General features: G+C 40.2%; 2 protein-coding genes across 3 annotated transcripts; one reads left to right on the top strand and one right to left on the bottom strand.

Annotated features, from left to right (window-relative positions):
* The first annotated feature begins 2,858 nt into the window (after positions 1-2,858).
* On the top strand, positions 2,859-6,104 carry LOC126405630 (amine sulfotransferase-like). The gene is made up of 6 exons (XM_050069436.1): positions 2,859-3,000; positions 3,106-3,311; positions 4,976-5,102; positions 5,448-5,542; positions 5,742-5,915; positions 6,000-6,104. Exons 1-6 carry the CDS (start codon positions 2,859-2,861, stop codon positions 6,102-6,104), a joined length of 849 nt encoding a protein of 282 aa, XP_049925393.1.
* A 174-nt stretch (positions 6,105-6,278) lies between these two features.
* eif3d (eukaryotic translation initiation factor 3, subunit D) lies at positions 6,279-14,163 on the bottom strand. Of its 2 annotated transcripts, none has more exons than XM_050069455.1 (16): positions 14,043-14,163; positions 12,804-12,929; positions 12,658-12,703; positions 12,069-12,205; positions 11,880-11,965; positions 11,665-11,737; positions 11,042-11,163; positions 10,829-10,961; positions 10,567-10,714; positions 9,233-9,363; positions 8,814-8,899; positions 8,405-8,534; positions 7,645-7,787; positions 7,007-7,199; positions 6,818-6,911; positions 6,279-6,393 (listed from the first exon to the last, which is right to left on the bottom strand). In XM_050069455.1, exons 2-16 carry the CDS (start codon positions 12,924-12,926, stop codon positions 6,380-6,382), a joined length of 1,659 nt encoding a protein of 552 aa, XP_049925412.1. In that variant the 5' UTR covers positions 12,927-12,929; positions 14,043-14,163; the 3' UTR covers positions 6,279-6,379. The 2 variants fall into 2 exon arrangements, with proteins under 2 accessions (XP_049925412.1, XP_049925413.1); XM_050069456.1 differs by having other exon boundaries at positions 11,042-11,157.
* Positions 14,164-20,279: the final 6,116 nt, after the last annotated feature.

Below are 20,279 nucleotides of genomic sequence, written 5' to 3'. Positions count from 1 at the left end.
TTGGGTTTGATTTGGCCATGGTTATCTCTGAGATTTATTACGCAATAAATTCCAAACCAATCATAAATCATCCGTCAGTTGTCTCATCCCGCCCCCCAGTGGCAGCGCAACAAAACCTTTCTGCTCCAGCTAAATCTGCCTCTTTGAGTCTGAGCCAACAAACAGCTTTCTAGTCTGATGTTTAGAAAATACAGATCGTAAACTGGCTGAACCGCTCGGCTGCGACCCAGCGGAGGCTCTGCCTCCGGCGGGCTCCCAGCAGCACTCGAATCAGGTTGACCGGCTCCAGAGCCCGGACAATCCGAGCCTTTGCAGCTCGTGGAGCTGCAGGAAGAGGCGGCTTGTGAGCGGCCGGGCTTGCCCCCCGGGCCCGGTGCCGGTGTCGGCTCGCGGGGAGGGGACGTAATGTGCACCCTTCCTCACCCCTAACCCCAACCCCAAGCAGTTAGCTTTGCTACGCATAAACATATCCCCAATCGCGGAGGTGATGCTGCGGGAAACAACACAATTTTAGCCGGAGGGGAACATTATTCGAGGCGGGCAAATACTTCTACACAACGCCAGAGAGACGGCCGGCCGGCACCGGTCTCTCCCGCTTTGAGGGTCGGTGTGTGTGTCAGAGTAAAGACATATTTAATCTATTAAGACTGGATGTGTTTGAATGAAAAAGGCTATTATCAGAAAAACGGAGCAGATTTATGTTTTCAATGAAAACGTATCTCAATGAAGAAAGGCAAAGCGCTAGCCTCCCGTTGTCATTCATCTCAGCTAACATTGCATGTAAAAGTTATGCTAACTATTCTACGAAGTAACATTAATATGAATCACAAAACATTTTGAAACTTACCATTCAGTGACCACCTGAAAGGAATCATTTTCAGCTTCTGCTTCGTCCTCTGAATCATCAGAGGGCTCAAACATGTACGGCTGGATTAAATTTGTGGCAGCCATTGCTGAGCCAGGGAGATGTCAATCAAAACGAGGGAGCTGTCAATCAGAGCGTTATCTGCCACGCCCACTCTGTCCTGGCAAGTGGTCTAAACAGCAAAATGAGCTGTTTTTAAACCAGGTTTTCTAATAGTTATTAATGGTTATTTTCACTCAGACTTTTGTGGATGATTAATGAGACACTCAACTTTGATATAATATATGCATTTTTACTATTTCAAGCTGTGTTTCCAAAGGCTTTAAAAAAAAAAAACATCAACTTTGAGATGCGTGAACCAGGTGTGTTGAATGCTAACTCATTTCTGGCTTTTAGGACTCATTCCTGCACTCTATGGTGCATCACCTTAAATGTTGCTGCTGCCAGAACTTTTGGGTTGGTGTTGTCTCCTTTCCTTTCGTAAAGGATGTTCCAGTGTATCCTATAAAGGAGGAAATAAAGGAAGCATTGTAGCTCCTTTCCTTTGTATTTGGAGGATTCAAAGAGCTCTAATTATGGATGATGCTTAGATACTTTTAGGTCATTTCACTCAGTTGGGCACCTCCCTTAGCATTATTCAACCACAGCCTGTGGCTCCAAAAGCGCAAGATGGCAGCACCCATATCCAGGATATTTTGGCTTCATTTTTGTACACTGGGAGTGTGTTCAGATGGTCCTCTTTACCAATTTGACACAAAGGGGACAGCAGAGACAAGGTTTCAAAGTAATAACAATAATATTAATTAAATATATGACCTAAACTAGACGTAAAAAACAATATTTGTTGGCAACCATTAAAACTTATGTGACAGTCCTGGTTGAAGCCAAAACCTGAACATACAAAAAAAATGTTTCTGTGTAAGTCAAGAACTATCAGTCAGGGGGCAGGGTTGCTGTCTACCAAGACCCACCCGCCAAGTCAATGCAAAAAAGGGGAGTGAGGTTACACACACACACACACACACACACACAAAACTAAAGATAAGGTGTGAGGTGAAAAAACACCGTGCAATAGGAGTGGATGCATGGGGAGCTAGGCCCCGGCTTGGACAGGCCCCAACCCTCCCTTCCTCAGTCAGGGTTCAGCCTAAAAGCAAAGACAAAAAACACATTAACATGGGCAGGTGGGAGATAGCACTGTTTCCTCTACTGTTAATATAACCTTGTACAAACTAAAGGTAGATACATTTAAAAAAGAATAACCCTTGGGCAAAACAGCAGTAACACCGCAAGAAAACAAGAAAAACACAATTAACCAAAAACCCTTTAATGTAAATTAAAGGAGAGTTTCTGGAGCATTAAAGGAGAGTGTCATGAGTTTTACTTTAACAGTCATGAAAAGGATTATATCAGCTCTCACTTTGGGCAGGAACAGGCATTCACCTCTACATTTTACAAGCCACATGCAAGACACCAGAACATACAGATCAAAGACACAAAGAAAACAGCTTGAATGTACATTCCAACATAACCCACCACAGGAATGAGGAGCAGTGTCTACACCTCCTATAACAAACCCCACCAGCCAACATCACATACACACGTTACCCACAGGGCCACCTACCTTAAAAGAAAGGCTTGGTCAGTAACAACATAATTTTTTTCATCTAAAAACGCCACCGTATGAGGGTATTAAGTAGATTTAGCAAACAACAACCAAATCAAACAGGCCAAAGCCCGACATTTGTCTCTGTTTCTTCCTGGTTTAAAGATACAGTTGTCACTCTGCTGGCCCTCCCGTGATCTGCATAGATATGCATATGCACAAATATGCACTCCTATGTTCAAAATTTACAAAAATGTCTTCAATATTCAAAATTATGCAACTATATATAAAACATGCTCCGTATTTTCACAGATTAATGGTCAGACTTGAGAGGGTTTTAAAGCATTTAAACATCAACACTTCACCTCTGTGTGATTCAGAAGTAACATGGAACAGATAAATGACTATCTCTTCAGGTATAAAAACTACAACTTTGGCGCTGGTTACACAACTCCAGAGCACATCGATTCACTCCAGAGCTTTGAAATTCGAGATAGTGATGTATTCCTCGTCACATATCCAAAGTCAGGTGAGTGAGACAAACTCTTCATCACATTATTTGCTTTAACTGGGAACAGATTTACTGATCAGGTATGATGTCTCATAACTCAACATATGCCCCCCCACCCCACAGGTACGATATGGACTCAACAGATCATCATCTCCATCTGTGAGTTAGACGGGGGTCTGAATAAATATCCAAACAACATGGAGCAAATGCCGTGGCTGGAGTTTCAGGGGGGTCGAGAAGATTACGCTCTGCGACCCTCTCCACGGCTCTTTTCCTCTCACCTCACCCCATCTCTCATGCCTCCAGGACTGAAGGACAAGAAGGCAAAGGTCAGTATTTTATGAAAGTCCAAAACAGTAAAATCTCTATGTTAACACGTTAATACTGTACATTTTTATATATATTAATATCTACTTATTACTATTCATTTCATATATATTCTGAATATTATTTTGCACTGCATGTTTAACTCAATCAATCATTTATTTGTCACATGAAGTCTACACAACTCCAGTGAGATGCGATCCTGTCAGCTCTCTTGATCCAACATACATTTTGTGCCTGTGGTGGTGGCATGGGTGGCGTTGAGGAAACTGCTGCAGAGCCAGCTCAAAACTGCTAGATTACTGTTCAACTAACAGTCCCAAACCTAAAGATATTTAATCCATTTAGATCCCTGTTCATTCCAAGGGACATAACTTTTCTAGGATGTCTAGATCTATGATTACTGTCATCTGAGTCCACCCAAATGCAAGGACTTATATGATGGGATGTCTATAAACTAGTCACAGTGTTCCACCTTATCTGAAGTGGACTGCAGTAGAGCCACGTCCCCATTTTAACAAGCGTGGCCTACAACATTTGCATACTGTGAGGCAAGGAGGAAGTAAACATGAGATGTTATATTACTTACACATCAAAATATCATATGAAAGATTTCTAGCTCTTACTCAGGACTTTTCCAAATATATCTGTCCATGGGAATAGACAATGGACCAGAGTGTCACCAGACAATGAAAAAGGGAAATACTTTTCTAATTTGATTTGCTAATAATACAGTCAGCATCCTTTTGATTATGTCCACAGAATATTAATCTCAGGAGCTTTTCAACATGCTGTTAGTGGGATACTTCAGAAATTAAATATATTTTGAGTGGTAATGAGGAAAACAATGCAAAATTATATGCGATGTGTTTTAAAGCATCACTTTATTCATTGACACATGTTAACCATTCATGAAATGATAATAATGATAATTATTCTTTTAAGTAAAAGTAATTTCCTGACCATTCATTACAATTTGTCCTAATAGGTGGTTTCTGCGTTAAGAGTCTATGTCCTTTGGAATGGATGAAAAAAAAACACAACAACACATGATTAAGTATCTTAATCAAAACAAAAACTGGCTAATTATATATTCAATTATTTATTATTTTTATTCAATTAATTAAGTATCATTTAATAATTAATTATTTTGTGGATTTAAAGTAGAAAGCCACCATTACAATATTTTTCTGTTTGGAGCATAATTGGGTTTTGAACAGGTTAACAAGATGAAACAATCACCATGTTTGGCATTTCTTTCAAAAATTGCTTTACTAACACAGTTAGTTGCTGATTCATTTTCTGTCAATTGACAACGCAACTAATGAAGTTGTATTTACAGCTGTAATTATGAGATACAAAGTCAAGGTGGTGAAATATGTTAAAACTTTCCTAAACAAACGGAGAAACACAGTGAAAATCTTGGCTTACTAAAATTCTAAGATTATTGGTTAAATGACAATAATTAAACATGTAATTTCCTAATAAAACATTTGTGATACACATTCAAAGTTTGTGAATCAGTGATTGTTTTTTCCAGCATTTTTGATGGAATAGGCTTCTACGTGCCTGAGCTAAGACTCAAGGTGTGGTGTGAGTGGAGTTCAGCATCAAGGAGAGAACGTATTGGTTTCAACTCTGGGATGACTGATGTTTGTTTTTATGTCAGATTATCTACGTGATGCGGAATCCAAAGGACAACATTGTCTCCTATTATCACTTCAGTTTAAACTCTTCTTTCCTGGAGACTCCCAAGAGCTTTGAGGACTTCCTTGAGCAGTATCTGGCAGGCAACGGTAAAGTACTTGATAATCATCTGATTGTGAAGACCTGACTATTGATAGTTTTTTTTTTAAATACATTTGTATGACCTGCTTTACCAGTTCCCAACCTTTTTTTCTTCAAGGACCCCTTTTCTATCATTGAGCAATCCAGCAACCATCTTTATAGCATACTGTATCATAAGGTTTTATACTATAGCATCTTTATGGCACACTGTGCTATGATTTTTTTTTCACATTTTATAAAGTTGTGTTTGCACTACTCTTTGTACTGTGGGGTTCATTTGTATACTGCTGCTGTGACATGCACATTTCCCCTCTGAGATAAATTATCTGTCCATCCATCCATCCATCACACAGTTGGAGCATCTTCCTGGTTTGACCACATCAGGGTGTGGCATTCAATGAGAGACCAGTACAACATCCTCTTCCTGACCTATGAGGACATGATTTTGGTAAGATGTGGTTTCAATGTGGTTGTTCAGCATTTTCATTTAGCTTGGACTAAAAGATGGTGTGGGGAAGGGACACATTTCATTTAATACTATTAATTAAAAAGAGCCATGATAATTTGAAAAATAACCCTTTTAAAAAGAATGCATTCTTTGTCAGTGTTTTAACTTTTTGTCTGTTGGGCCTCTGTTTCCCTTTTAGGACCTGAAGGCAGCAGTGACTAAGATCTGCACTTTCTTGGAGAAAAACCTGAGTGAAGCAGCCATTGAGGAAGTTGTGGAAAAAGCTACGTTTAACAACATGAAGAAAAACTCAAAAGCCAACTATGAGTTTGTACAAGATAAGGTGCAGAAAGACTTCATGCGCAAAGGTAACGTAACATAACTGCAGCTTGTGTGCAGAAACATTTAAACAGATATCAAGCTCAATTTGTTTTTCTTTTCATTCATTACAGGTAAGATTGGTGACTGGAAGAACACCTTTACTGCCGCTCAGAGTCAAAGAGTTGATCAGGTTCTTCAGGAGAGACTCGGTGATATGTCTCTGAAGTTCATCTGGGAATAAGCAGAGCAGCCACACAAACCTCAAGATGTTTACATCTGTTTAAGCCTGAGATTCATTGACACTGTGTCTGTCTTATGCTTACAATATCTGCAGGAGCTAACTGTAACTGTTGATATGCATCACAATAAGGCTTTATAACCCATGTTTGGAGAAAAAAAATGAACACGTAAACAGTTGGCCAATTTGTTGTCTTTATTGAATGTCAAAATGAGTTAACTTGTGTTTCTTTATGTATGATGAAGGCTTCCTTTGGTCACTGTAACTGACTCCACACTTCAGTTGTCTTCATCTACAGTGAGAGAAAAGAAAACATGTTTTATTAGTAAACAAAACAGGATTAATGTGAAGACTTTTCTAAGAAACAGGTTTTGTGAGTTACTCGATAGTTGCTGTATTCCAGATCGGATGTGGTTCAGGAATTTATTCAGCCAAGTTATCCTGATAACTAAGTAAACCTGCTTCTTAGAACAGAGTCCTGGATTTATTTTCCAGACTTGAATTATTAATTTGATATATTGCCCCGCCCTCAAGTGAATAAAAGTTTAATATAACCTATGGATGGATGGGAAAACTCTGACAACAACATGGTGTTCAGTTTAGAAACATTGATCCCTACAGAATTAAACCATCAGCCTGCTGCCAATGCTCAAACTGTACATTATATTAAAGTACTTTACATGTAGGAATAAAAACTAGCAATAACTGGATCTCACCTTCTTCCTCCTCATCCTCTTCATCTTCCTCTTCCTCCTCCTCTTCATCAGAGCTGAAGGTCCCATCGGGCAGGCTGTACACCCGAATCACTTGCTGTTGACACAAACACAAAAAGTATCGATCCGTCAGCTGAACAGTTTTTTCTGAATTCTTGTAGCACAAAGCTTGAACAGAAACTGACGGCTCACCTTGTTGGGGTCCTTGAGGATGAGGTACTTGCCCTCATCCAGCTTGCGGCAGATGTCAATGACGCAGCGGAGGATTCCCCAGGCGTTCTCCATGCTCAGGTTGATCTGGCTGGCGAACTCGTTGGGTTTGAACTGCTGGGTTCCCAGGATGACGTGACGAGCAGAGTCCTTTACGTGGTACCTCGACACGTACCTGAATGGCACACGGTGATGCAACGACACAGTCAGTCCAAGCTTTGACAAACTACTGCTCTGTTAGAATTTGTGCTTATTGTCTCTGTGCAAGCAACTGAATCCTTCCTTATGACAAGCAATATATGTTTGTTCTTTGTTAACCTGAATAAGTATTTCACTGGTCTCTTCATAAACTGAGCCGTTTACGCAGTAGAAAGATGGAAATGCTTCTAAAATTGTTGCTAAATGACCAGAGAACATCAACAGACTGTATCTTTAGGAACAAAACATCATTAGGCTGAATGTCCTTAGTGTCTCAGTCTCACCTGCTGGTACATTCTTAGCGACTGTAAAGTAGAAGCTACTATAGATCTTGCTAATGCTACATGCTAAGATTATGATCTGTCCGAGTATGACAGAATCACTTGTGTGTGAGTGAGTGTGTTTGTGTGTGGGCTCCTCACCCCAGTTTAAGGTACTCTGACCCAGCCAGCATGGCGCAGCAGGTCCAGCGGGCCAGTTTGTAGCTGTTGTTCTTCAGCTCGGTGGCCAGGACGGCTCCTCTCTGAGAGTCCAGCTTCTGACGCCAGTCCACGCCATTACAATGCTGGTGATGAAACAGAGCAACAAAAAATTTTTAGTTTTGAAAATTACAAAAAGCAAAAGGCAGTTTTAATGAATTTTAAAAACTTTTTTATGGTTTGGTTTTTATGTCCTTAGGATCTTTTTGGGACTGCTACAGTCTCAAAGGAACTTAAATGCAGCTTCAATCTTCCCACGGTGATAAAACATCCTGACAATTACTGGCCTCTACTGGCTTTTTGCTCACAAAGTCATTTCACTGTCTCCCTGCTGTTATGTCAAGTTTACTTTGTATCTGTTTGCTGAGGTCACGACTCCTCTTGTGAGGACAAACAGAATATGGACTAATGGATATTTATCTTGAAAAATAAACACTAATGTGGTCTCAGTGAGTTGTATGTTAAGTTCTGTCAAAATATAACTAAGCAATATTTGACTACAAGGAAAAAAAACAACACTTGATCAAATAAAACGTGTTTTACAGGCCTTGGTCATCATTAGCTGTTACTTTAGCAGACCCTATGAAAATACATTAGCCATTTCGAAATGATAAAATGTATCCTGTCTGCAATTCTGGCCCTGTATTACAACCAAATTTTGTAGAATGGCCCTCCCTCTGCTTCCCCTCATGCTGCCTCTTACCCTGGAGTCCCACTCGTTGAGGGTCTTGATATTAATGAAGGACACTTCTCCGTTGGCACCAGTCATCACTCCATCGTGCTCACAGCGGACAATCAGATCAATGTCTTCCCCGAGCTTCCAGTGACGGTACCTAAAAAACAAACACGAGCCATCAGCCTGAGAGGAAGTCGTTATCAAAACATCAAATGACACTGATGTATGATAGAGAACGACAGCCAGCAGACTTTTAGTATCTTGTGCTCATAAATCGAACATTTCACACACACACACACACACACACACACACACACACACACACACACACACACACACACACACACACACACACACACACACTTAAGACTTTGTGCAGGCTAACAGATGTTTAATCTATGTGACTGCAAACTAAGCAGCAGGGTTCAGTGCCTACCTGTAGGCTACAGATGCCACCTCACTCTTGTCTGTATCCTCCTCCACAAATGGGTTGGAGCTGGGAAACTTGTACCGCTCTCCACCCTGAAGAAAAGAAAGGAAAAACATGACACATAATCATTAAATATACACATTTAGGAAGTTTTAGGACTCCCGTTACGTTCAAGATCCTTCAGAGAAAACTTGCAGACAAACCATGAATTACTAGAGGCACCAGTTAAAGTTCGACACTTTGGGGAATATGCTTATTTGCTTTCTGATGGAATTAGATGAGAAAATTGACACCACTTTCATATCTGAAAAACATAAGGTCACAGTCAGCAGATGATTAACTTAGCTTAGCACAAAGTCTGGGAACAGAAGGAAAGAGCTAGCCTGGCTACAGGTAAAGGGATTCAATTGTTAAATTGTTCTTACCATGCGTAAACACTGCTGGCTGAAGTTGTGGTTGATGTATGTGGCCTCCATCGCAAGGTTACGAGGAGAGTTGAAGGAGTTGCCCTCATCCTGCGGCGGCTCGTTGGCGGTCTCACTCACAGTGAGCAAATCTGGGAGGAGCAGTTACAGATGTTACAGCATTACAGAAAGGTGGTAAATGCTGTGGTGGAAAAAGTATTCAGATCTTTTAGTTAAAGTATTAATACCACACTGTATAAATGCTCCACTACAAGTTAAAGTCCTCCATTCAAGACCTTGAAGTAAAAGTACGTTATCAGCAAAATGCACTTAAAGTATGAAAAGTATAAGTATTCACTGTGCAGTAAATGCTCCCCATCTGTTTTTTTCTATTATATCTGATATTTTTGGAATAATATCACTACTGCATTAATGTGTATGTTGCATTTTACTGCTGTAGATTTTTAAGGTTGTGCTAATTTGAACTCCTTTATATATATGTAAAGGAAATTTCTGCACAGCTGAAGATATGTCACATCGACTGAGCCGCAAACAGATGACAGCTAGACAGCTTGTTGACAGCTGGCAGAAGCCGCAATGACGGATGACAGTGCATTCAAGTGACTGATGACCAGTTGAATAGTAATAATAGGAATATTAATAAAGTGAACAAAATAATCATAAAGATAACCAACAACAAAAGGACATAATTATGAAAATAGCAGTGACATAGAAATACATGGGTAATTTTACTGTCATGTATATACGTTAGAATCTATAATGTCTGCTGTTATAACTTAGGAGTTGAAACTACATACATTAAGTAACAACAGCAAAGCTCTCCAGGTTAACCTCCATCTTTAGCAAACTTGGGGAATAGCATTTTGTTTTATCTCCAAGGTAACAGATATTTGAGGGTCAAAATTCAGGGCACAATGTTATTAGGAAATAGTATGTTGTGCATACTGCAGTACCTAATAAAATTAAAATACGTATGCGACTAAGAATGCAGCGCAGGTGTTTTCACTAACATTCCACCATTAATAATAGTAGTTACTGGATGTAACCAGCTGTATGAGTACAAGAACTGTAAGGAGAGGAAGAGGGAGTGAGATGGCTCCTGGATGTGAGAGACATGAACAGATGATCGTTGTTTGTCAAATCACAGCTATAACACAGATATTTCAAAGGCCAGATGTTTATAACGCAGACCTGCCGGTGCGCATTCAGCCCACACTGGACACATTCATATGAATCAGCTGTCCCGTCACTCTGTCTGACGCTTTCTGCTTCATGATCAAAGATCCTGCCCACAAATTGAATTCAAGTCTATGGGAAACCTCTCAGAGCCTCACCGAAGTCAGAGTTGTCTCTCTTGTCAAAGAACAGCTTGTTGCCCACTCTCTGCACAATGATGTCCCAGGAGTTGACTGAGCGTGTGCAGCACATCAAGGTGGCCAAGATGGCGTCAGTGGCAAACACATTACCCTGAGTCTTAGCCAGCTGGAAAGAGAACAAGTAAATACATTTAGTTGAAAAAGAAAGCATCAAAACAGCAACAAACTTCAGATCTATGTTGTGCTTCCTGTGCAGCTCATTATGTAAAGAACTGTGTACCTTGCGGATGACAGGATCGTCAGTGGTAGTGACGGTGTGGAAGATCCTCTTGATGCTTTTCAGCTGCTTCTCATTGCGGGTGGTGATCCGGTCAAAGGCCTTATCGTAGTACTCCAAAGCACCGCAGCACTCACTGCAGGAAACAAGAGTTCATCATCCCCTGTGTTCATTGACTTAATGACTGATGACAAAGAGCAGGTCAGTTTAACTCACATGTCAAGAGGGTCAGCCACCTCCATGTATCTCATCTTCATCAGTCTGGGGAAGTCCATCTCCTCCTTCACCTCCCAGTCGCTCCTTACCTCTACAGAGGAGTCTCTGGGCTTCAACTGCGCCTTAAAGTACATGGGCATGAAGGGAGAGAGAATGTTGGGTGAGAGGAATGTCACCAAAAACCCTAAACAGAAGAATCATCCTACTTCAAGAATACAAAGATAAATTCTTTGGTCACAAAATACACTGTTTTGACAACTTTTCATTCATATTTTAAAATCCTGGGATCAGAAACAACTTCTCAAATTACAAAACATTATCGATGAATCTACCTGTCACTTTCTAAATCAATTAGTTGTTTGCTCTGTAAAATGTCTATAACACTGAAAAATGCAGGTTATAATTTTCCACAGTCTAAGTCTTATTTGTGAAGCTAAAAGCCCAAAAAAGCAGTGATTGTTTTAACCATTTGAGAAGCTGCAACCAACTAATCTTTATTTTTACTTGACAAATGGCAAAAACAAGGAATCGATTATCAAAATAAATGCAGATATTTTGGTTGAGATAATCAGCTTATTGTTGCAGCTCTGATCTAGTAATACAATAGAATAACTGAACAGAACCTGGGATTTCTGGTCCCACTTCTGACGGACTCCAAACTGCTTCTGGAACTTCTTCTGCAGGCGCATACGATCCCTGAACAAAAAAAAAATTGTGGTTAAACTGTCTTTACAACAAGACTAGCTGTCAACGCACAATATGGAGAAGGGATCTCATACTGGGAACCAAATTAAGACACACTTGACAGAATATCAGCTAAAAACAGGAGATTTCTCACCTCTCCTTTTGCTTGGCGCTCTTCGGGAGCGTCTGCATGTTGAACTGAGTCAGGTTCCTGCGGTCCTTGTCCCTGCGCAGATTCCTCTGTCGAAAAAAACAGACATTATGTTAGGGGACGTTACATTTTAAATCAAGAGGGTGAAATTCGGTCTCCGCTGTGTTTGTGGCTCTTTGTGGTCTGTTGTACCTGAGCAAACCTCATGCGGTTCCTCTGGTAGGCTGTCTTCTGCGTCTTGGCGGTGTCCACCAGCTGGAAGCTCGTCTCATCCTCCTCATGAAAGTAAGCATACTGACTACCGCCTCCGAACTGAGAGGAATACTTATCTGAACACAAAAAAACAACAACACAGAATTGCGTAAGAAATCAACTTGAAACATGTGATAATTACCAATAATGTTTTAAAGGTTTTACATTTTCCATTAAACGCAATAGAAAGCATATATCTTTCAAATTGCAGTTAAATACTTTGAATCCAATGTAAATAAATGAGTTTTGCATTGCCTGTTATTTTAATATCTAGTGCCTCAGTCTGAGACATTTTCATTTATTACAATGATATCTTTAAATCCAGAAAATGCCCGTGGCGATTGATCTACTTGACAGCCAGCTACATTTAAATAGTGTATGTCCAACCTTCCAATGTGAGAGTTCATGTGTCCAGACCTTTTTATCAATCTGATTTTCAACTGAATTATCACACAGACATTTTAATTCAAAACTAATAAACAACTTTTTTGGGTGGAGGTTAATCTGGGTGGGCAGCCATCTTACTCACTTGTGTATCTCTTGTCTTGGTAAGTTGCTCCAGTCCAGTCAGCAACCTGACAGAGAACAAACAGTGTGAGAAAAACTGACAACATCTTGGTTCTTTCAGTCGAAAAAGCAAATTAGCAAAGCAAAGTATTTAACGAGAAAACAAACCTTTCCCAGACGGTCTCCTTTGCTGAAAGGCTGGTAGGGCATGTCTTTAAACTTCTCGGGGACTGCACATGGACCCCATCCAGATGGATTGTCCTGGATCACAGGGGCGTTGAACTTCGCCATGACCTGAAGTCAGGATGAAAAAGACATTTCTGTGACTAACAGTCTCCTAACATTATGTCTGGATTGAAAAAAAAAAGTTTGCAGTGTTAGAGTCTAAACATGTACAGGGTCTCAGGCAATGAGCAGCACTGGTTTCTCCAGCAATGCACTACAATAAATAGGCACTGATCAGCTTGCGCAGTGGGCTAGTCATCATTGACCCCTAAACATACAACATTAAATTAAATGGTAGTAAGAGTAACTTTGTGAATTTGCTCGATGCCAAATTGACCTTATTGGTCCATAACAGTAAAGGAGAGTAGCTCTAATACGAACAAAGCAAATACAAAGCTTTTGTTTTTCATGTTTGTGAGCTTTTGTAATGCTCCTAGCACCTCTCCTTCACGATCACACTGGACTAACCACACAATATATGCGTGTAGAATGCCATTTATGAGAATACATTGACTACGTCTATTCATCAATAAGCCTGGCAGTCGGTCGACTACGACAAAATGTAGTGTTATATTCAGTGGTTGAAGGAGTACTCAGATCCTTTACGTAAGTAAACATATGAATAAATGTCAGACAAATGTAGTGGGGTAAAAACTTACATTTACCTGTATTGCACGACACGCAAAAACTCAAAGTGCCAGTGCCTCAAATTTCTGCTTAAGTACAGTACTTGATTAAATGTACTTAGTTGCTTTCTATTACTAGTGTCCGGTAAACGTAACTAAACTAACTGCATCTATTATCGATCAGCGGCACCAGCTGACATCTGGCACTACAAGCTAACATTAGCATAGCTTTACCTTCACTTGTACCGTCACATGCTAACTGAATAAGCTAACACCTAAAGAACCTCGCCTGGGGCACAACACTGGTTTATATTTAGTATATTAATCAGAACAGGAGAGCTCAACTGTTGTGTTTGTGGTTACTTTCCCCAGCTCTAACTCAGCTAGCTAACGGTGGCTAACGCTACTCATGTCGCCAGGTGGCCGCGCTAGCGAGGCTAAGCTAACTTGGGAGCAGGACACATACACGTACACAGGACACCCTACTGTTAATCTTCAGACACAAGTGAAACCGGCGACTTTTCATACATCTGTTCATATTTTTCTCTAATCTTACCGTGAGTTATGTAACACCTTATCGGGATTTTTAATCCAACCGGTCTTCAACTGTGTAAATCCCCGACCGAGCGCCGGCGTGAAAGGAAGTGGCGAGTTGGCGTAAAGCGGAAACTGGCTCCTGCCGTAAAACGACAACTGTCGTTAATGCATAACTTCAGAAATACCAGAGATGCTCTATCTCTGTAAGTTCATCCATCCAGAACCACCAGGTTTTGTCTTTGTTTTGTTTGTTTTTCTTAACTTCCTTTATTCAATTATCATAAAAAATATACAAAAATACATACAGTTAATAACAAGAAGAACAAATGCATACAGTTAATAACAAGAAGAACAAAAAACAAAATGGGTACATATAGCCAACTTAAAAATTAATGAGTTTTTAAAGGCATTGTAAATACCATAGTCCTGATAGCTCTCCTTTTAGTGTTTCAAATTACAGTTTTAGTGACTGACGTGGTTGATATTGGGTTTCCTTTCAGACCATTTGCATTTATGGATGAAAAACAAAATAAGAAGATTCAAAATAAACTGAATAAACTGACTTCTGTCCATAACATTTTTTCCCCAAACATGATGCTGTATTTTAAAATGCTTTGGTGAGTTTTGTGGCATGCTGAAAGGTCACATGCATGATGATAATGTATGTGTACCTCTGGATAAAAAGTTATGGACTTCATAATTTGTGGTAGGTTGGATTTTACAAAAGTGTCTTTACAGCTGGGGCTACAGTTTAGTGAAAGTAGCAGTGTAGGCCATACAGGTGATTTGTTATTAATTTTCAAAGTTTTTAACTTTAAACAGTCACTGAAGTGCCACCATCAGAACCGTTGGCCCCTAATTCCTGCTTAGAAAGTTAGATTTCCTCAGGAGGAGAAGGAGAATACTGGCTGCAGAGCTGCCTGGACCCTAATAACCAGTATCAATATTTGTTTTAGATTGCAGAGTTATAGTTTCCAAATGTGATCACTAGACAACAGAGAGACGAAATTAAAATAATAATGTCATGATTTTTATGATTATTATGTCAGTTTGTTGTTTTTTCATAGTTTTCATTTGAAAGGACTTAATGGCAGTGCTACAATGCTATCACGTATAGCTTTACATTGGGCCTTGGTGTAATGTCTCACTGTGACCACTGGAGGGCAGCAAACTCTCATAATGCTAAATACACTCATGTAAAGTCAATATCACCAACGTCAGTACATTATGATCACTGCTGCAAAGGAGTGATATCAAACTATAAAATAGCGACAGAAAAACCTGTGAACTGTGTACATTTTACATTTTTATATACTGAGACATTGCACAGCCTATCTACACACTGCACCAATGCCTACACACTTCTAATTTTTTTTTAGCTTTGATCTTTTATATGCCTTTGTTCTTATTGTTATTTACTTCATTTCTTATTATTTCTTGCACATTATGTAGCAAAACAGCCTATAATGAACAAATGGTCAACAGACTAGGAGTTAAACAATTTCCTTAAAGGTTCACCGTGTATGATTTAGGGAGATATGTTGGCAGAAATGGAATATGATGCAATAAATATGTTTTCTTTAGTGTATAATCACCTGAAAATAAGAATTGTTGTGTATTTGTGACCTTAGAGTGAGCCGATTACATCTACATAGGGACTGGGTCCTCGTCTACAGAGTCTGCCATGTTTCTACAGTTGCCCAGAACAGACAAAGCAAACACTGGCTCTAGATAGGGCTATTCACGTTTTCGCATAATTCACCATAATTAGAAGCCCCTCCATGACGAGAGCATTAGAAAAACACTGATTTTTTTTTTTTTTGTACGTAAAACTGCTTTATTCTGTGTTTTTACCAGTTTAAATTGCCAGAGTTGCAAGAGTTTCTGAAACAGAGGAGAATATGGTGGAAACATAAAGAGGTCAGAAGAATATTCTGTTAACACTGAATGACAGTAAGTAAATGAAATGCTACAGATTAAATTGTGCAGGAATAATGTGTGTAGTTGATCTCATTAGGGATATGCACACATTTCCCACCTAACGCTATAATGCCAGAAATAAAACAATCAAAACACTAAGATATTTGGAAAACTGGAAAAATGCAACTGCGCAGCAGCGGTGACTTGAGTTTGTCTCAACCTTCCATCAGCAGAGTGATCACACTAACAATGACAACACTGTCACAGTCAACAGTTTATTCATTTCCACTGGGTGTCCACACCTTGCAGGCTCACAAAAGGGTGTGTCTCTGACAACCAATCACATCTGTTAAAAGAATGCATTACACCTAGCAACAGGGTCAACCAGACTAGGACCCTACAATACCAGAGTGACGACACTTCCACTGACTCTTGTGGTATGTTGAAGTTAAGCCTCATGCGCCCTCTAGTGGGGCATGAGGGCATTACCTTTCCGACCAGAAAACCCATTCACTTACAGTATGTCTGACGCGGACTTGCTTGTAAATTGATGAAAACTGCCTTGTTTTTACTTTTAGGTGTCTTGGTCATATTAAGTCATGCTTATAATTTGTTTATTTCAAAATCTAGAGAGTAACATTATGGTAGACAACTGTTTGTTTGTTTTTTTTACCTGTAAACGGGTCACCGATGCTCATATTACGGTAGATTATGGTAGATTATGCTTTTAGGTTTGCTTGACTTTGGAAACACACAAGAATTCCTGGTCGGCAGCAATGCAGAAATACTGAAGTTCAGTCAGTTCTTGGTTGGATATGCAAAGCGCTATCCTGCCACTAGAGGGCATGTGACCAACTTTCTGCTTGACCAATGTGTGTCACTACTCTGGTATTGTAAACCAGATCTCCATACTAAGGTAAACGTTTCTATCCCTTCCTTGCTCAGAGTTGCTCTGAGAACTTACTAGGAGCTCTCTTAGAGTATTCTCAGAATGTTTGTGAATACGGCCCCTGGATCTTAAGTTATCAGAGAAACACATTAACAGGTGCTGGGCCAGCGGCCGTCCATGACCCGCCCCTTACAGTGTCTGAGGGACACTCATTTGTAACATGAAACTGCTTTAATCTGTGTTTTTACCAGTTTAAATCCCTGGGTCCATTTGTTCTGGATTGGAAGAGACGTCTGTGGATAATTTGGCTCATTGTTGAAACATGCTGAATGTCTAGACCAGAGATAAGGTGAGCACACATTAGCAAGTAGGCTACTGGGCTGGCGGCCCGCCTGCAATATTCCCACCAGCTTTGCAGAAACACTGATTTGTAATGTGAAACTGCTTTATTCAGGAAGAGACCTCTTTACTACACACTAGAAATAACGATCTTGTTTTTAAGCGATAAATGTGGATTTTTTATTTTATTTTTTTTGTTCAACAAATTAGAGAAAGCAGGTTGGATTGAGGGAGTTTTACTAGAATGTGGCCTTGCCGATTTAAGAAACAAACATGGCTGCATAGTGCACCATGCAGCCTGTGGATGTTTATGAGTGTGTGATGTTTTCGTCCTTGCATTTTCCTTACACTTGTTTTACACAGGTGATGAAAAACATACTCAAGCTTCATAACGAGTCAGTGCATTTTAATTTGCCTTTTGAACACTAAGTTATACAGGTGATGAGGCAGTACATACCTTACTCACAGTTGTGTCCTCAGAAGCGTACATCGGAGACACCTCTCTGTGAGTGATTCCTCTTTATCGGAAGGATAACTGAACATCACTGATGATCTCTGCAGTCACTCATCAGGTCTCCAGTGTGTTTTACAAACTAATCTCTGGATCTAATTGAGATGACGTTCACGCGCTACAAAGGTCAGGAAATCTGATTAATATACATTCACATGTCTGTCTGTGTGATGAATGCCAGTTACACACAGTGCAGATATTCCACAGGGGGGTTGGTTTTCAGGTGATAAATGATGATGCTATCTTTGCACATCTGGTCACACATCATTTCATGGACTATTTCCCTGATTGTAACTGCATATTAACGACTATAATCTCAGTGTAAGTTGGGCCATTTTAAACATTTTCTACGTTGCATCATTACCTGGCAGCTGTGCTGTGACTCATATCAAACACACCCACATGTCGTCATTCAGGGATCTTTGGAGCTGACAGCAGATGGTGAACGCAGCATGTGCAGAAGTCAGATTCATTACGTATCCTGATGACTGATTATTCTGTGGACTAGAGGTTTTTTTTTACATCCGCATTATATTTTGTCTTCTGCTGCAGCTTCATATTTAGTGAACAAACATATTAGAGTTATGAGTCCTCTCATCTAACCCTGTGGGTAAGTAAGTAAATAAGCGGCATGATCTCATCACTAGCATCGGGCAGCCATTTGCGTTGTATCTTAATGCAGGGGGGTGATGGTTATGCTGCAATCCATTGTACTTATAATTAAAGAAAAACAATCTCTGGCACAGGAAAGAACAATGGAACGGTCATCCAAGGCGGGATTCCAAGTCAGAAAGTCGACCAGCTCCATATAGCCCAAGTTCGCCAACATAAACACACCTGACATCACAGCAACATGGCGGCACACTCAGTGAACCGAGCAGAATTACATTGTCGCTGCCATTTCTATTAAGTTGATTTGTGCTCAATAGATGTCTTTGCGAGCATGCTTATCTCTGTCTCTGTCCACACAAAACAAAGACACAAATGTTGTACTTTTTACTATTGGCTGTTAGGATCCACTACTAATCTACACAATTTTGAACTGCTGTATAGAGGAGTAAGATGTTTGACTAATTTTATGTGTGTCTCTGTAGATGCTTGTGAAGCTCAGAGACTTGCCTCACAGTCATCAGTTTGCTGCATGCGCACTTGTGTTCCTGAGCACTGCTCTGGGACAGATTAAGATCTGCAGTCAAGAATACCTACTTGGAATTAGAGGGGGATGACATGCAGCAAGGGGCCACAGGCTGAACTTGAGCATGGGCCGCTGTGGCAACAGCCTTGTACATGGGGTGCCTGCTCTATCCACTAAGCCACCAAGGGTCAAGGTTATTAAAAGAAGGCACAGTCTCAGACCTCATGAGAGCTTTGGGGTATGAAACGTGCGCAGTGTAACTGTAGCTGCGATGTTGGAGGGTAACAGTAGATGGTGGTAGAAATAAAGGGATGCTGTTTTGTAGGTTAATTGAATGACATGGCCCATCAACCATCTGTTTTCTATGATCAGACACCAACTTTTGAGCCTCATAGCAAGTGCAGAACAGACTTTACTGTACATGTATTAAGCCCCAATGATATGACGTGATTTGATGCAGTGACGTTTCCTCTTTTTAGCTTCCTTGGTCAGGTTAGATCATGGCTGATGTAGTCACTTCAGTCGACTCACATGACAGAATAACTCAACGCTGACTTTTAGTTTTACATGGGACACATGCAGCAGTCTCTTGGGTCAAAATCCTGTGCTTGTTGGACTCATCCACCTAAGTGGACTTCCCCATAATTTTTATGCTCCGACTGTCTAATAATGACATGGCGTTGGTTGTGCATAGGATGCCAGTGCCAGAGGGAGCACCAAAAAAGCCAAATATGATTATCATTGATCATAATCACTAGTCCATACCCATTGAGTGCACAGTTGCCCACGTACAGTTTCACATGTTGTGTGTTTGGGATACAGGTCATAGGAAACTGCAGATTAAATAGTCAACTGAACCCATTAAGACAAGCAATGTATTCAGACAGAGTTTTTGTGAATTTGATAGTACGATTGCTTTATTGAAAGTACAGTAGTACCATTGCCAATAGTGGGATAGTTAGTGGGCTAAAACTGTACATTAGTAGTTGAGGTAGAACGTTGAAAGGCAGATGGTGTTTATATGTTGTATTGACTTAAAAGTGGGGCGCACTGGTAGAATGATTGACTGACTGACAGAATGACACACTGACAGTTTCCATGATTATGTACAGCATACCATACCATGACTTAGTCATACCAAAAATTAGAAAAAAAACAACAACATTCGGCCACAGGGGGAGCCACAGCGATCGGTTGCATTTTAGCCATTTTTAAGCATTTTTCTGTTGTTACAGCGCCACCCAGTTTCCAATTAGAGTTAAATCTCTCCAGTCACCTCGAGGCGTCCTGTTCTACATATCTACCAAGTTTAGTAAAAATCGATATGGCGGTTAGGCCTAGATAAGAAATGAGCTCTCTAGCGCCCCCATTTTGTTTGATGGGGTCAATAATGGAGGGGTCCCCTCAGATTATGTGTGGTCATATGCCTACAAAGTTGCGTGGTGATCGGTAAAACCCTTGA

The sequence above is a fragment of the Epinephelus moara genome, chromosome 18, assembly GCF_006386435.1.
Source record: "Epinephelus moara isolate mb chromosome 18, YSFRI_EMoa_1.0, whole genome shotgun sequence".
Lineage (NCBI taxonomy): Eukaryota > Metazoa > Chordata > Actinopteri > Perciformes > Serranidae > Epinephelus > Epinephelus moara.
Note: the sequence above shows the minus strand (reverse complement) of the source record. Positions and strands in the feature narration are given on the sequence as shown.

Coding starts and splice junctions, on each gene's coding strand:
- LOC126405630 (XM_050069436.1), top strand. CDS start 2,859: ATGGAACAGATAAATGACTATCTCTTCAGGTATAAAAACTACAACTTT. Junction 3,312..4,975: donor TGAAGGACAAGAAGGCAAAG/GTCAGTATTTTA, acceptor TTTTTATGTCAG/ATTATCTACGTGATGCGGAA. Junction 5,916..5,999: donor ACTTCATGCGCAAAGGTAAC/GTAACATAACTG, acceptor ATTACAGGTAAG/ATTGGTGACTGGAAGAACAC.
- eif3d (XM_050069455.1), bottom strand. CDS start 12,926: ATGGCGAAGTTCAACGCCCCTGTGATCCAGGACAATCCATCTGGATGG. Junction 8,535..8,813: donor GTGGCATCTGTAGCCTACAG/GTAGGCACTGAA, acceptor TTTGTTTTTTAG/GTACCGTCACTGGAAGCTCG. Junction 7,788..8,404: donor TCAACGAGTGGGACTCCAGG/GTAAGAGGCAGC, acceptor TTTCATCACCAG/CATTGTAATGGCGTGGACTG.